This window comes from Aspergillus fijiensis (assembly GCF_003184825.1).
Source record: "Aspergillus fijiensis CBS 313.89 unplaced genomic scaffold BO72scaffold_114, whole genome shotgun sequence".
Lineage (NCBI taxonomy): Eukaryota > Fungi > Ascomycota > Eurotiomycetes > Eurotiales > Aspergillaceae > Aspergillus > Aspergillus fijiensis.
Window position 1 is genome coordinate 31473 of NW_024469090.1, and position 15006 is coordinate 46478.

The following is a 15006-nucleotide window of genomic DNA, read 5'->3' on the forward strand; positions in this document are numbered from 1 at the left end:
TTTTTTTTTTTTTTTTTTTTTTTGCCCTTCTCAGTGAGTGAGTGGTGTGAATGGTGAGAATGGTGAGAATGGTGACTTAAAGGCAGCCGAGTAAATAGGATCGGTGACTTCAAACAGTACAGTACAGAATAGTACAGTACATGATTGTACACTATAGTACAGTATTGTGGTACTGCAGACCGCCAAAGGCGGTAAGTGTCAATCTGGGGCCCGGGGGGGGGCCATAATACGGAGTCTGCGGGGTAGAATAAAAATACAGTTACTTACGGTACTATGGTCACATGTATTACCGGCCCTAATTCCCTGCTCTCTCTTTCTCTCTATTTCTCTCTCTTTTTCTCTCTTGCTTTCTGTTAACTAAGTTACTTATCAGTTATCAGCAAAGTCACTCACTCGTAACTCAGCCACCCAAACAAACACATATCTGCAGACTGCCACGTTAATGCATAATGCATGGGAATCCCTGCCGTCTTTGAGGGTGAGACACCCTGATCCCCCCCACCAAAGCACTCGACTGTGACTTTTTTCGACTCTGCCCTTCTCCAAACAATTTCTCTGGCTTCTCCCCAAGACCAAACCCCACCCCACCACATTCTCTCGTCTCTATCATGGAGAAGTTGTCCATCGTCCACGGAGCAGAGGAGCCCGCCCTGTGGTCCCAGACTCTGGGCCAGCTGATCGAGGAACAGGCCACACAGTATGGCGACCGCACGGCGCTGGTCACCCCGTGGCAAGACAAGCGATTGTCTTTCCGTCAGCTGGCGGACAGTAGCCAAGTGCTGGCCACCGCGATGGTGCAGGCCGGCCTGCGCCTGGGCGATTGCATCGCGGTGTTGGCGGGCAACCGCTACGAATACATCCAGGTGTTTCTGGCCGGGGCGCGGATCGGATGTCCTGTGCTACCCTTGAACAACGCCTACACCCCAGCGGAAGTGCTGCGCGCGTTGCAGAGAAGTGGTGAGTGGATTACTATTCTGACTATTCAAATCTCCGTTTTCCAGCCGCTTGGCTCATGGTCCTCCCTCTCAGCAACTCGATTCCTCTTTCTCGCTTCGCAGATCGGTCCCCGCAGCCTGGCCCCGCATCTCCAGACCTTACTCTCGCCCGCGTCGCAAGCCACCTTGCCGGAGCTGAGTGGGATTGTATGCTTCGACAGTGACGGACCCTATACCCAACCACAGGTGCAAGCCTACGGGTGTTTCCTGGCCTCGGGCGAGAGGGCAGCACAGGATGAGGGCCTGCTGCCCGCCGCGGAGCGGATCGTGCGGCTGTCCGACAATCTCAGCTATCAATTTACCTCGGGGACGAGCGGAGAGCCGAAGTTGTCCATGCTCACCCACCGGTAGGTGATTAAACTCCCTAGGACTCCGTGGGACAATCTCTAATACGTGAATACGTGGTACTTGTGTCAGCGGCCTCATCAACAACGCCCGCCTCGTTGGCGACGGGATGCGCCTGACCCCCGCCGACGTGGTCTGCTGCCCCCCACCCCTCTTCCACACCTTCGGGCTGGTTCTCGGCTTTCTCAACGCCTTCACCCACGGCAGCGCGATCGTCTTCCCCTCCGACCATTTCCACGCCGACAGCGTCATCGACGCGGTCATCCACGAAAAGGCCACCGCCCTGCTGGGCGTGCCCACCATGTTCGTCGCCGAGCTCGAGGCATGCGCGGCCCGGAAGCTCGACAAGATCACCACCGTGCGCACGGGGCTGGCGGCCGGGTCGCCGGTCTCGGAGACGCTGCTCAGTCGGCTCGAGGAGAGCTTCGGCGTCAAGGGGATGTTGATCGCCTACGGGATGACGGAGACCAGTCCCGTGACGTTTATGACTTCGTTGGATGATCCCAGGGACAAGGCAATGACGAGTCTAGGGAGGGTACTGCCGCATACGTCGGCCAAGGTGATCAACCCGGAGGGAGCCATTGTGCCGCGGGGCGAGAGCGGCGAGTTATGCACCAGTGGGTACGGGCTCCAGAGGGGGTACTTTGAGAATGAAACCAAAACGAAAGAGGCGATGCAACGCGACGCGGACGGGAGGTTGTGGATGCATACAGGAGACCAATGCTATCTCGACGCGGAGGGATACTGTCATATCAGTGGGAGGATGAAGGATGTGATTATCCGAGGTAAGACTGCCCACAGACCCTACCACGCCGGGGATCGCGTCTAATCCGGTATCCTTTCCTTCCAGGAGGAGAGAACATGTTCCCCCTCGAGATTGAGGAGCGTCTCCTGCTGCATCCCGCCATCGCAGAAGCGAGCGTGGTGGGCGTGGCGGATCCTAGGTACGGCGAGGTGGTGGGCTGCTTTCTCAAGTTGACCCAGGGACACGTTCAGCCGCAGGATCAGGAACTACGAGACTGGGTACGGGTGGAATTGAGCTGGCACAAGGCCCCCCAGCATGTCTTCTGGATTGGAGACGGCGGAGTGTGTCCGGACTTCCCCAAGACTGCCAGTGGCAAGCACCAGAAGCACATCATGAAGGAGATTGCGAACATGTGTCTATCCGGGCGGCGTGCAGGCAAGGATCTGCCTTTTCGTATGCAAGTGATCTCTCTGTTTGGGCTCTCGGTGTGCTTAATTCCGGTGGCATTGTATCTGTCGACTTTGGCGTGACCGCATCAATGGGCTTCTACTTCTGCCCCCATTGACTCCTGGATTGTTGGCGTGCAGAGGGAAGCTGTTGAGCAAGCAATCTCAATGCCCAGGATGACACACGTAACCAACATTTGATTCCTGCTATGTAAACCTGACCGTCAAGACTGCTTCGACGGCCTCTATACACTATCATGGTAACGTTGATCAGTATATTGTCATGTATCTCATCAGACTACCTAGACCAAACCCTCACGCCGTGGAGTAACATATCATTCAACCAACGGAAACCGCGTGAGAGCATGTAGCACTTTCTCCTTCTCGCTAGACAGCACAAACAGCACGAACAGAACCGCAAAGGAGCAGACAAACGAGCCCAGCAGATTAACCGCCAACCGGGGTCCAATGCCCCAGACACTCAGCGCCCCGCTGGCCGTCTTCCCTCCCAACAACGCTTGACCCGCACCCACCGGCGACGACGCCCTGGCCGGCACCAAGGTGCGATACTCATCGACCCGCCGGGACAGATCACTTGACATGGGGGTGCGGGCTCCCTTGCGCGCCCGTTCGCGGTACCGGTCCATCAACGGCACGAAGATATAGCCTCCCGTGGCATATCGCCGGAGGAAGGCCGCCCCGGGCTGGGTATCGAGGTGCTCGACGCACCGGATATACAACCAGCGCAGCTCGCGCTTGAGCTGGACGCGGTTCCGCCCGGCCACGGCTTCGGTCTTCTCGCCCTGCAGGATCCCCAGCGCCTCCTTGGCGATGTCCATGGACAGACAGTCGCAGATGGCGGCCATCTCCACGGCGGCATCCTGGAGTCCGCGCGACCGGACCCCGCGGGCGGCGAGGAGGATGATGGCGACGTTGTGAACCCCCGCCGTCATGACGCGGAACTGGGTCATCATTGTGGTCTTGCCCAGGAGCAAGGGCCGGAGGCCCCCATCCACTTTCTCCACGTACTGCATGATGTACTGGCGCCAGGTGAGCATCTCGAGGAGCTTGATCTCCTCCGGGTGGACGTGCTCCGCGCGCAGCCCCGCCAGGATATCGGCCAGCGAGTGACCCAGCAGTGTGAAGGTGCCATCCGCCAGATCCTGCGGGGGGATGACTAGGTCGTCCGAGATGGTGCACAGCGCCAGGTACAGATGCTTCCACTTGTGGTGCTCCAGCGAGCCGTGCCACACCGTCCACCACTGCAGCGCGTCCCGCATGGCGAACCGGCAGACGTCCTCGGAGGACTGGTCCTGTTTCCCGCTGTGCAAGGTATAGTCCTCCGGCCGGCGGGCAGGGGCGGCGCGGATGAAGGCGTCGATATGTGCCACGAGGGCATCCATGCCGTCGCACGTACAGGGAGGCCGGCTGGTGTCGCCGATGGCGGAGAAGAGCCCCATCACATCCTCGGGAATCTCGACCCCGAAGTTGATATTCTCATTGCGAGCTTTGGGGGGTTTCAGATCACAGCAGTGGGTGTGTAACTGGATGGGGTTCTCGCCGAAGTAGGCCTTGACGGCTTGCCACATGGAATCCATGATGGTCTCGTTAAGGGATGACTACCACGGCCGTGCTGTCTGATTTTGTTCGGATGAGAGGCTAGTTTGAGTACAATTTATGGCTGCTGAGTACCAAGGGGCTCCGCTGGATTCGCCTCCGTCAGGATGTCGTCTGCTGGGCACTCTCTCAGATGGCCATACATACCAAAGGCTCCTCTCGTCATGAGAACGCCTTTTCTGTGTAGTACGATGTTACCGGACGAGACGAACGCGCTCCTCTCATCTGTACCACCCGCGTCGGCAAACATTCACCCCCGCCGGGATTTGAGCATGCATGAAGATACGAGCCCTTGACGCCGTGATAAGCAGAATGAACGTCAATAGCACGACATTGCCTGCTGCCAAGTCGGAGAGTTGGGCAGTAATAGTGGGTATGTTGGTCATGGAAAGGTGCGGCGACTCCGATCAGATGAAGTAGCAAGGTCGTTCTTCGTGCTGGTTGCCTCACAAAGCTTGAGGCAAGTAGCCCCGTAGAGTGTCTACCGGAACACTCCTGGATGCTAGACACGTCACGGCAGATACGAGGAAGGATTGAAGACTCCGTATCGGGTCTCTCCACAGGAACGATTAGGTGAAGCTGAATCCCAATAATAGCGACGGGGGGTTAAAACTATACAGGGACAAGTATGGATCAAGACTCCCGTTCTCGACATGGTTGTCTGGGCCTTGTCACACAGCATGTGAGTGCATTATCAGGGCTTTGATCTGACGCATAGTGGGATAAGTGCAATACCAGGCCGTAAGTGGATTCGTCCGCAGAACATGCATCGGGTTGATGACAGCGGACTAGTGCGCTCAACACACCAAGCCTGCCATTATTCGACATGGAAAACGGCTACAGTCTCAAGGTCTGGCATATGGCATCCTGTCAGCGAATTAGTTAGGTGGGCCGGTTCAACCCTGAAGGAATGGGTACATCGTCATCTGCTGCCCGCACCAGACTGTCGATGAGATGTAAAGCACCAAGTTAATTGGTTCGAGATAAAAGCCCCTAGTTTAGAGCCGCAGGGCGGGTCTGGTAATTTTTAGCATCTATGCAACATCTGCTGGCCATGAGTCTTCAGGCAAGATAAGACAGACCAGTTTCCCTTCGGGGCATTAGGGCAACGGAGACGGAGGGCCAACCTGCAGATTCGCCTCGTGTTTGACTTCCACTAAGTAACAAGCTTATCCTGACCCCTGTCAGTAGCGTCGTAAGCTAGGAATTAAAGTAAAGCTTTGTCCTAAATAGCCGTTAGGCCTGGAGGAATTGTCTCATCCTTGCCAAGCAGTGTCCTCGTGTTGTGAGATTCACCAGCAAAATAGCGCCATCTTGGCCGTTACACTAGTCCGCTGGTCTCTCAACATGCTTCGTACGTATCGTCGTTTCTGAGTTTTGCAAATAACGCACAGTCCATGTGGTCTCGCCATTGGTGGAAATGTCATCTAGAGAAGAAAGACCCTTGATTCCAGATCGTTGCAGAATACACCCATCCATCCTCAGCCTCCTGCGCATGGGCGTATTGTCTTACAAACATCCTAAGGACGAGAGATACACAAAGAAAGCCTGGATAGTGCCTAAGCACCAATTTACGTGACGTGGGCAGCCTTCCCTGGTGTGTGTTGGGGATGCTGCAAGCGCATCTGACTGCAGACTGTACTGCTCCTAGCATACGAAAAGCCTCCGTCCACAATCAGACAGAAGGACGACGATGAGTGGAGGGGAACCTACCGGCGATAAGTTATGTTGAGGCTTTCTTCAGAGCCCAACCTTCCTCGCCAGTCTCAGCTTTTGTTTGCGTGGGCTCAATTTCTTTCTCTCCGCATTGACGTCCGCTGCGCTGTTTCTCTTCCAGTTCATCAGTCGCCGACTCTTTTTTTTATCGCAATTGATATCATGCTCTCTGTGGAATTGTCGGCCTACTTGGCTCTCAAGGCTCTAGCATTGGCACTTGTTCCAGTAGGCTCACTATATCCCCGCAGGACCAGACATACGATCTAACGAAGGCATCATCATGATAGTACTACATCGGCTTCGCGCTCTACAATGTCTTCTTCCACCCGCTGAGGCGCTACCCTGGCCCCCGGCTGATGGCTGTCAGCCGGCTCCCCATCGTGTTCGGGGTCATGACGGGCCACTCGACGGGGTGGATCAACCAGATGCATGCAAAGTACGGGCCAGTGGTGCGCGTCGCCCCGGACGAGCTGAGCTACGCCAGCGCCAGCGCCTGGAAGGACATCTACGGCAGCCATCCCGCGCGCCCGGGGGGCATGCCGCGCGATATGACCTTTTTCCGGTCGGTGGAAGACCAGAACGGGATCCATTCGATCCTCTCGGCCAACAATGAAGACCACGCGCGCATGCGGCGCCTGTACGCGCAGGCATTGTCCAAGCGGGCGCTGGCCCAGCAAGAACCCCTGATCCTGGGCCACGTGAACCGGATGATGGAGAAGCTGGCGCTCGCGGCGGCGCAGAAGCAGCCGGTGGACATTGTGGACATGTTCAATTTCACCCTCTTCGATGTGGTCTGCGACCTCCAGTTCGGCGAGTCGCTTCACCTGCTGGACGACCCGACCTACCATCCCTGGGTACGCAGCCATCTGGGTGTCATCCGCAGCGCCTCGCTGCTGGCCTCGCTGATTGACTTCCCTATCCTCCGCATCCTCTTCAACCTGACGCTGCCCCGGCTGGTCAAGACTGAGCGCGAGAGCTACTTCCAGATGTTGAATGCGCGTCTGGACCACCGCCTATCCGCCGGTGTGAAGCGGCCCGACCTCGTGCACTTCGTCATGGAAGCCCGGACCGAGGCCGACGGCATCTCCGAAGGCGAGCTGCGCGCGACAGCCCCCATCATCATGATGGCGGGCAGTGAGACCAGCTCCACCGCGCTCAGTGGCTGGATGGCCCACATGCTCCAGCAACCGGAGATGCTCCGCCAGGTCCAGCACGAGGTGCGGGCCAAGTACCGGTCGAGCGAGGAGATCTCGATGCAGACCCTCAAGGACCTGCCTCTGCTCGATGCGTGCATCAAGGAGGCCCTGCGTGCCTACGCCGCCGTGCCCGGCATTCTGCCCCGTATTGTTCCGGCCCCGGGTGCCACCATCTCAGGAGACTGGGTCCCTGAGGGAACCCGTGTGTATGTGACGCCCTTGGCGGCGTTTCGCTCGGCGGCCAACTTCCATGAGCCGGAGAGGTTTGCTCCGGAGCGGTGGTTTGCCCAGCCCGAGAAGCAGTACGCGCAGGATCAGCGCGATGCGTGCAAGCCGTTCTCGGTGGGGACTAGGGATTGCGTTGGTCGAGAGTAAGTGTATCATCGCGAGAGATCCATTGGGCATGAGGCGTGCTGACATCCCGGTAATAGAATGGCCCAGTATATGATGCTACTCATTCTGTGCAATCTGATCTTGCACTTTGACTTCGAGACCGTGCCTGCGAATGAGACATGGTTCTCGGGACAACGAATCTGGACGATTTGGGACAAACCGGCTCTGATGGTCAAGCTGATTCCGGTCAGGGCCTAATTGTCGATGGCTTGACATTCGTTTGTGTTGGAGATATGGAATGTCACCTTGGGTGTAGGATGCCCTAACCACGAGCCCTAACAGTGGAAGCTCAACTTTTGCCCCAAGTGTTTCTTACAAATCTGATGGTGCTGTAGATAGCGGGGTAAGTGGGGGCAGAAGATTGCTGATCGGACGGAGAATCTTGACGTACTAGCAGAATTCTAGGCCCAGACCTACCCTGCATAGGCGCAGATGCAGAATACGAGGCTGTCAGCACTTGTATTGTTAGCGTTGCCGTACTGTACATGTACATGTATGTACTTGCCGTACAGTGTGTGTGTGTGTTTGTGTGTTATATCTCTGCCTCCAGACAGCAACCTAGGGCACAATATAAATCTCGTCCCAGGGATAAACGGATAAACCGTGACATCTCCATTCCCTTGCCCATTTGTAAGAGCCCAGAAACCCAAGGACATCATGACACCGAACCCCCCTCCTATCTTCGAGCCCTACACGCTCACCCCCTTCGATTATCTCCCTCCCCCACTGCACATGACAGCCTTTTTGACCTTCATTCTTGACAATCCTGCGCGGGCCATCCCAGTCCTTGAAGCTGCCGTAGAGAGACTCATCAATGAGCTGCCCTTCCTGACAGGCAATGTGGTTCTCTCCTCCTCCTCCTCCTCCCCAATCCCTGGCCGACAGAATGTACGGGAGGTCCAACCCTCCACTGCAGCCATGCTGGATCAGCATCCAATGCTCGTTATCAAGCATCACCCCCGCAAATACATCTCTGGTCCGGCGAGAGCCTCGCCCGTCCGCAGCAGAGGCCAAATTATCAACTACGACGAGATCTTCACGGAGGAATATCTCCCCCTCCCGCTGGACATGGGCTCCGCCCCAGCCAGCCCGGTGTATCGCTTCCAAGCCAACATTCTCGAGGATGGAATCATCCTCTGCGGCAGCGCACACCATAATGCCGTCGACGGAATGGGCCAATGCTTTGTCCTCGAAGCCCTAGCTACCTGCAGTCGCGAGGTCGACATCGCCAACACCACCATCACCACCACCACCACCAACCTTCTCACCACCCTTGAGCAGGAGAAACAAACCCGCGACCTTATCCTCCAAGTCGCCAGCGCCGGCCCTGTTCAGACCCTGGATGGCCAATCCGCCGGGCAAACCTGGGGCGTCGCCGCTCCCCCCGACGTACCCAACCACCCCATCAGCCGCAAGCTCATCTTCTCGCCGCACCGAATCTCCCAACTCAAGACCCTTTGCAGCGCTCACCTCCCCACCGCCACCTCGGAGGGAGGGGCGCAGGCAAAAGACCGGATCCTCTCGCGCAACGACCTCGTTCTGAGTCTCACCTGGCTCTGTGTGATGCGCGCCCGCGCCCGACTCCTCGGCCCTGCGGCGGAGAAACACCACTCCAGCCTCAGCACCGCCATCGACGTGCGCGCTGCCCTGCGCCCTCCGCTCCCACGCACGTACATCGGCAATGCAGTGCACACCATCCCTCTCCACGCCCCCTTCCCCATGGCCGCCACCGTCGACGGCACATACCCCTATTACCCGGATCTTCTCGACCCGACGAATCCGACGAACCCGACGGAAGCTCTCTCGGGAGAGAGCCAGCGCGCACCGTTGGAGACGACGGTGCTGACCAACCTCACGCAGCTAGCCCTCCTCATCCGCCGCGGCAACGCCTCAGTGGACAACGACTACCTACGTCAGCATCTCGCGCAGGTCTACAACTCCCCAGACTGGTCAGTGAGCGCGGCCTCGCGACCCGCCGAATTCGGCCAGAGCAGTCTGCGCAGTATCGGGACGTATCGTCTGGATTTCGGGAGTGTGCTGGGCCGGGTGCGCGATTTCGATGTCCCGGATCCCCGGTTCCGCAGCGCAGCGTGGATCCTGCCGGCGAGGGGCAAGGATGCGCCCTGGGAGGTGCGGTTGGTCTTGGAGCCCGAAGCGTTGGCCTTGGTCGAAAGGGATCCGGTGGTGAGGTGGGCGGTTGGGGGCGAGGAGGCGAGATTGTGATATACGTGGTCCCTGGCTTCTAGAAGTTAATTGGCATAGTCATAGTCATAGTGGTAGAGTTGATTCTATGCGTTTCTCGTTCAATCGGAAGTGTGATTGTCTTGTGGCATCCCTGTACTATGATCATGCGCTAAGCAAACTAAACAGCCAACCGATCCGTCAGCCGCACCATCAACGACGGCTTATGCCAGATGAAATACGTGTGTTGATCATTCCACCGCTCGGACGCTGGACACAGCTCTATATCGAAGCGATACACCAGTTTGGCAAGCGTTAGACGCATTTCCAGATAAGCCAAACTGTTTGCCGTCAGTCGACAATCGTGCTTCACCAATCGGAATACTAACCTCTTCCCTAGACAGTTTCTGGCTCCCATGGAAAACGGCTGCAGCGTGTCTCTCCTATCCCCCTCAAACTGTGGGTCAGTGCCCAGCCAGCGCTCTGGGAGAAACTCCTTTGCCCGGAAAAAGTTGGCATCACTCATGTAGGAGGCGTAGTGCGGGACGTGAACGTCCGTCTGAAGTAGATGGAGTGAGTGCCTCGTCTCTAAGCTCACCACAGAAGAAAATAGAAGGGCAGGAAGTTGCGTACATTCTCAGGGAGAAATTGACCAGCGACGGTCGCACCGCCTCGGGGCACCACGCGAGGGAGATGGGCCGCCATGGGCGAGTACATGCGCAGCCCTTCATCAATCACTGCATCCACGTAGGGAAGACTGGCGCAAATGGCAGAGGTGATGTCTGCATCCATCTGGAACGCCTCGCGCACTGTTTGACACAGTCGGTCCAGTGCGGACCGGTTGGTACAGAGATAGTAAATGCACCCAGACATTGCAGTGGCGGTCGTTTCGCTCCCTGCTAGAATGATACTACCTAGGTCAGCGTTGCATGGTCAACTTCAGCAGCAAGCGAAGTCGACATACAAGGTAGAGTTTGCGTGAACCTCATGGCGCGACATGCGCATCACTCTCTTCTCCTCCTGCGTGTGCGGGCTATCGTCCTCAAGCCCATTCTTAATCATGGCCGACATGAAGTCCACTCGGTCCGCCCCGAGGGCCATCCGCCGCTCGGCCTTTTCCGCACTGAGTTCAAAGTTCTGCATGATCTGCCGGCGGAACCACGCCGGAGTGCAGGCCTCCTGTAGCATCGCGAGCACCGGGAAATGGCGAATGGCACTGAGGATCGTCGAGCCCATGATACTGTTGAAGATGAACTCGATCCAGGGATGTAGTTGGCTATCCTGCAGGCAGTCAAACGTCTCGGCAAACATCAAGTCGCCCGTGATGTCGAATGCGGCGAACTCCAGCCACGCCTTGATGTCGATGTCCTTGCCCTGATGGGCGAGGTCTCGCAGCCGCGAAATGAACAGGTCAATGAACGAGCAAATCCTTGCCTCCTGTTCGCGTATCGCGCGGTCGGAAAACCCATGCGCCAGAAGCCGTCGCTGTCGGCTGTGGGATTCATTGTCCAGAAACCCCCCAACGGCGTCGCGAGTGGGCATCAATGAGGACCCGTAGGTCTTGGGGTCTTTCGGAAACTGAGGCACGCCCGGGCGAAACCCATAGATGTCCTTGAACCCTTCCGGAGTGTTGAACGACAGGGCGTTGGGACCAGTCCGCACGATCGGACCGTACCGATCATGAAGAGCAAGCATCTTCAAATGGTGATGTCCTCGCATCAAACTGAGCTGGGAGGGGATGTAGGACAAAGCCCACAGTCTGGGGCCAGGGTATTTGGCCAGTGGAGAGAGCAGCAACTCATACACCACTGCATACGACAGCCATGATATCATCTGAGTCCTACCTTTAGTCCATGGTCTGCGGGCAGAAAGGTAGACTTACCAGAACTCCCACCGCATAGGGCCATGACCAGCTCGCCAGTACGGTGGCTATCGCCCGGTGTACAGAATCGCTGACGGCGCTCATTCTGACGCTGCCACTAACGTATCCAGATGTCGCTCTCTTGCTCCTCACTAGGACTGATCCTGAGAAAACCCACTTAATAAAGAGGTCGTAGGAGGGGCTACAGGGGCTACCAGCAGCATGCAGCGAGCCGTTGCAAACGAGGTGGCGAGTCCGAGCTTATCATCCCATGTCAGCCGCGTTTCTGACAGATGTCGAAGTCCTCTATCCGTACGGAAACGATTTTCGTCGTATTCGCAATTGATGATCAGATGTATGGCGTAATTTTCCTTTGCGCTTGTCACGCACTAACCCACCAGACACCCCACTCAATACGAACGGGTTGAAATGATGGGCCGGCCCACCGACCCGCTTCCCCAGGGTGAATCCATCGGAGAAATCCCGAGCTTCGCTGAGGGATTCCCCCTCATGCAGTGGCTCGTGTCATCCCTTGGCCTTCGGGGTTTGGGGTTGGGCGACGCCAAGCAAAATTGAGCTAGATCTTGGCAAGGATCCTGGTAAAACGGCCATAATGAAGACGGTCCAGGTCGTTACAGGTCGTTACGCTATCACCCGTGTGAATCGCTACAATCTGGTTCGACCGACTCTATCCAACCCACAACTGACCCCACGTCTCCCAAAAGTTGAGGGCCGACGATTCGTCCAGAAGAGCATCCACCATATTGTCCATATCATTGCCAAGTCCCGGATTGCCAGCAGCCGTGGCATTGGTCACCTCGTCGGACTGTGCAGAAAGAGGTGCCGCCGCAGAAATCGAGACTGAAGTGTCTGGCTGCTCGTCGAGACGGTCGGGGCAGACTTGTTGAATGGCCTTGGCAAAAATTCCACGGTAGATGGACGCAACGGTGTAGACCTTCTGGAACTCCTCCATGACCATCATACATACGTTAAGCTTGTTGAGCCGGAGACGCCGTGATAGAGAGTTGCCGGTTCGACAGTTCAGAAGGTGCATTTGCATGGCCGGAATCAGTAGAGGTGGTCTGTAGAGATCAGGATCATCATCGTAGAACAGACTGCCCCATTGGGGCTGACTTACGTCATAGGAAGGGCATATTCAAGCAGACTCTCCTGTGCGAGGGTTTCTAGGATTTCGTTGGTACGGGAGGCTGCAAAGTCGGCCTTATGACGAATGATTTCCTGCCACTGCGTCTGGTGATTCAGAGACACGTCGTCCGGCGGGTCGGTGATACACGGTCGATATAGGACGATGAGGATTGCTCTGCGAAATGTTAGCGGAATAACGAACTAAGAAAAGGCTTGCGCATACTGATAATGCAATTGGAGGTGATGTAGGTAGAATCTCGTGGGACCATTCCAGTCCGGGGACGCCTTCTCTGGGGGTTGTTGACAACAGATCTCTTCCTCAAGAGTCTCAACTTCCTCACGCGAGGGTTTCGGACGGGCTGTCTTGTAGCTCATGGATAGGACAGCGCCTAGCAATTTGCTCATTCCTATTAACTGGATCCAATATTCAGCCAGGCGAGAGACTTCATCCGGTATGAAGGCGGATAGAAGTAACTCCGGAACATCGTTGAGGTCATACAGAAGATCTTCCACTAACGGCATGGCCACATCGCAGTCATCGAGGTCAATACGTAACGGCCGTCCCAACGTCAAACTCAGCCAACGATCTCGGAAGAAGCATGTCCACCAGAGGCGACGCCAGAGATGTCGCTGACGGTCGGTGATCGATGCATTATAACGTGCCGCGTCGGGATTGCGATGGAGGCCGAGGATCTGACAAAGAGTCACGGATATTCCAGTCCAGTACCAAGGCTGGACATGTTCATCTACTTCGGAGTGCCAGAAGCCGAGCATCAAAGAGGACTGCAGAAGAACGACCTTGTCTCGCTCTCCACTGTTGTTGTAGAGACACTATTCCTCGAATTAGTACCTAACTCAGTACCATGTGCAGCTTCGTCGACTAGGATATCGCCTGTAAAAAGTTCTTCGACAAGCAGAGGTACCAAAGTTCTTTCTCGGAGCGCTTGCCCAAGCACGCGAGTATTTGAACAAACTTTGCCTGAGCTTCGACAGAGTAGAACGTGGCAGCAAGGACATATTGAAGTCCGAAGCACTTGTAAGCGATGGGAGCGTGAATGGGATGCGTTGGTGGTATTATAGGAAGCTTGTTCGCCCGCACAGACACAAGGGGAAAGGGCACGCTACCTTACCTTTGCATGGGAATATATGGCTGCTTTCATCGCCTTTCGAGAGTCGTACCCTTCTCTCTCGCAGAGAGAGGACGGAACAAACTGCGAGGGCGTTTAGCAATTTTCTGAGATTTCGGCTCTCCAATTTCCACTCGAGCCGCAGCATGCATGCCGCAGACGCGTCATCGTATACTGGTCATGACCTACATTCACAGCAACAAAAAACACACTCCACACCAGCAGCAAATTGAACTCATGCAATCGTCCCGCGTGAAAGAAGTGCAGGATCTGATCCGCTTCGATGATCGGCATGATCGTATGGACATGACGAAAGTATGCCTGAAGCAGGCAATGGCATGCTTCACTGCTCGGTAAATTGAAGACCCCTTTGCTTGCCAGGTAATTCTGATCCTCCGCCGACAGTGTGGTCGCTGCGCGCGACGGAATCAGGAAATGCCGGGGTAGAGATTCTCCCGGAGCAAGGAGCGTCAGGGTTGAAGTTATTCCAGTCTTATCCCCTGATCCGAAATGAGGCCGTTAGCCTTGGGTAGACTCAAGCCACGGCGTTGTGCCCGGGTGGGCTGTAAGGAATGAGTAATACCGGTGTAAAAAGGAACCTGTCCGGCACGTTCCGGGTTGCCCAAAGCGGCCTCTGCAATCTCGAGACCGTTGCGTTCCTCGTCCTGGATGCTGTATCGTTCCGAAGCCGAAGCAGGCGGTGAATTTGCTGAGACTCTTTGAAAGGCCGGTGTCCGAGGCATCGTCGGGCGATCTGCATCCCCTTCGGGCTGTGCACCGCGGAAAGACGGGCTACTGTTCACGGCACGTAACCGTTGTCGAGCCGATGCATTGCGCCGGCTGGTCCTGGCACTGCCCACACTCCGTCAGTAATTCTCCTATGTTAAGAAGACGCTTCCTGCCGGTCTCACCTCTCAGCCGGGGGAGGGTCCACCACACATTCGGCATGGTCTTGGGCACAGCGGATGCAGGGAACCCCGGTAACATTGATGCTGCATCGTACCTTACGCTGACGGCATGAGTGACAGGCGACCGTAGATCGGTAACGACGAGCTGACATAAGGAAGTTCTAGTGGAAGCAAGAGGGGATGGAGGATGGAAGGTGGAAGTTGATTCAAGGTAGTGGAGGTTCCTCGGGAACGTTGGAAGGAGAGAAGGAGACGAGGAGATCCCGCGGGAGGAGGCAAATGAGGCAAATGAGGTAAACGAAGCAAACCGCGCAAACGGGCAAACCGGGC

General features: G+C 56.4%; 6 protein-coding genes across 6 annotated transcripts; 3 read left to right on the plus strand and 3 right to left on the minus strand.

Moving 5' to 3' along the window:
* The first annotated feature begins 534 nt into the window (after nt 1-534).
* BO72DRAFT_532985 (acetyl-CoA synthetase-like protein) lies at nt 535-2717 on the plus strand. The gene is made up of 4 exons (XM_040950471.1): nt 535-957; nt 1030-1342; nt 1413-2125; nt 2191-2717. The coding sequence occupies exons 1-4, from the start codon at nt 609-611 to the stop codon at nt 2613-2615; spliced, it is 1800 nt and encodes a 599-aa protein (XP_040795139.1). The 5' UTR covers nt 535-608; the 3' UTR covers nt 2616-2717.
* A 112-nt stretch (nt 2718-2829) lies between these two features.
* Nucleotides 2830-4129, minus strand: BO72DRAFT_504504 (uncharacterized protein; the record flags this gene model as incomplete). Its single annotated transcript, XM_040949150.1, has 2 exons — nt 2830-2918; nt 3127-4129. The coding sequence occupies 2 exons, from the start codon at nt 4127-4129 to the stop codon at nt 2830-2832; spliced, it is 1092 nt and encodes a 363-aa protein (XP_040795140.1).
* Nucleotides 4130-6026: 1897 nt separating this feature from the next.
* Nucleotides 6027-7651, plus strand: BO72DRAFT_504507 (cytochrome P450; the record flags this gene model as incomplete). Its single annotated transcript, XM_040949151.1, has 3 exons — nt 6027-6089; nt 6152-7431; nt 7492-7651. 3 exons carry the CDS (start codon nt 6027-6029, stop codon nt 7649-7651), a joined length of 1503 nt encoding a protein of 500 aa, XP_040795141.1.
* Nucleotides 7652-8110: 459 nt separating this feature from the next.
* BO72DRAFT_442737 (uncharacterized protein) lies at nt 8111-9676 on the plus strand (the record flags this gene model as incomplete). The annotated part of the gene is made up of 2 exons (XM_040943525.1): nt 8111-9184; nt 9266-9676. The coding sequence occupies 2 exons, from the start codon at nt 8111-8113 to the stop codon at nt 9674-9676; spliced, it is 1485 nt and encodes a 494-aa protein (XP_040795142.1).
* Nucleotides 9677-9745: 69 nt separating this feature from the next.
* Nucleotides 9746-11891, minus strand: BO72DRAFT_29213 (cytochrome P450). Its single transcript, XM_040940364.1, has 5 exons — nt 11517-11891; nt 10599-11467; nt 10268-10544; nt 10024-10193; nt 9746-9975 (listed from the first exon to the last, which is right to left on the minus strand). The coding sequence occupies exons 1-5, from the start codon at nt 11598-11600 to the stop codon at nt 9816-9818; spliced, it is 1560 nt and encodes a 519-aa protein (XP_040795143.1). The 5' UTR covers nt 11601-11891; the 3' UTR covers nt 9746-9815.
* Nucleotides 11892-14901, minus strand: BO72DRAFT_29208 (Zn(II)2Cys6 transcription factor). The gene is made up of 7 exons (XM_040940363.1): nt 14680-14901; nt 14352-14620; nt 13958-14268; nt 13772-13852; nt 12865-13472; nt 12634-12816; nt 11892-12577 (listed from the first exon to the last, which is right to left on the minus strand). The coding sequence occupies exons 1-7, from the start codon at nt 14826-14828 to the stop codon at nt 12184-12186; spliced, it is 1995 nt and encodes a 664-aa protein (XP_040795144.1). The 5' UTR covers nt 14829-14901; the 3' UTR covers nt 11892-12183.
* Nucleotides 14902-15006: the final 105 nt, after the last annotated feature.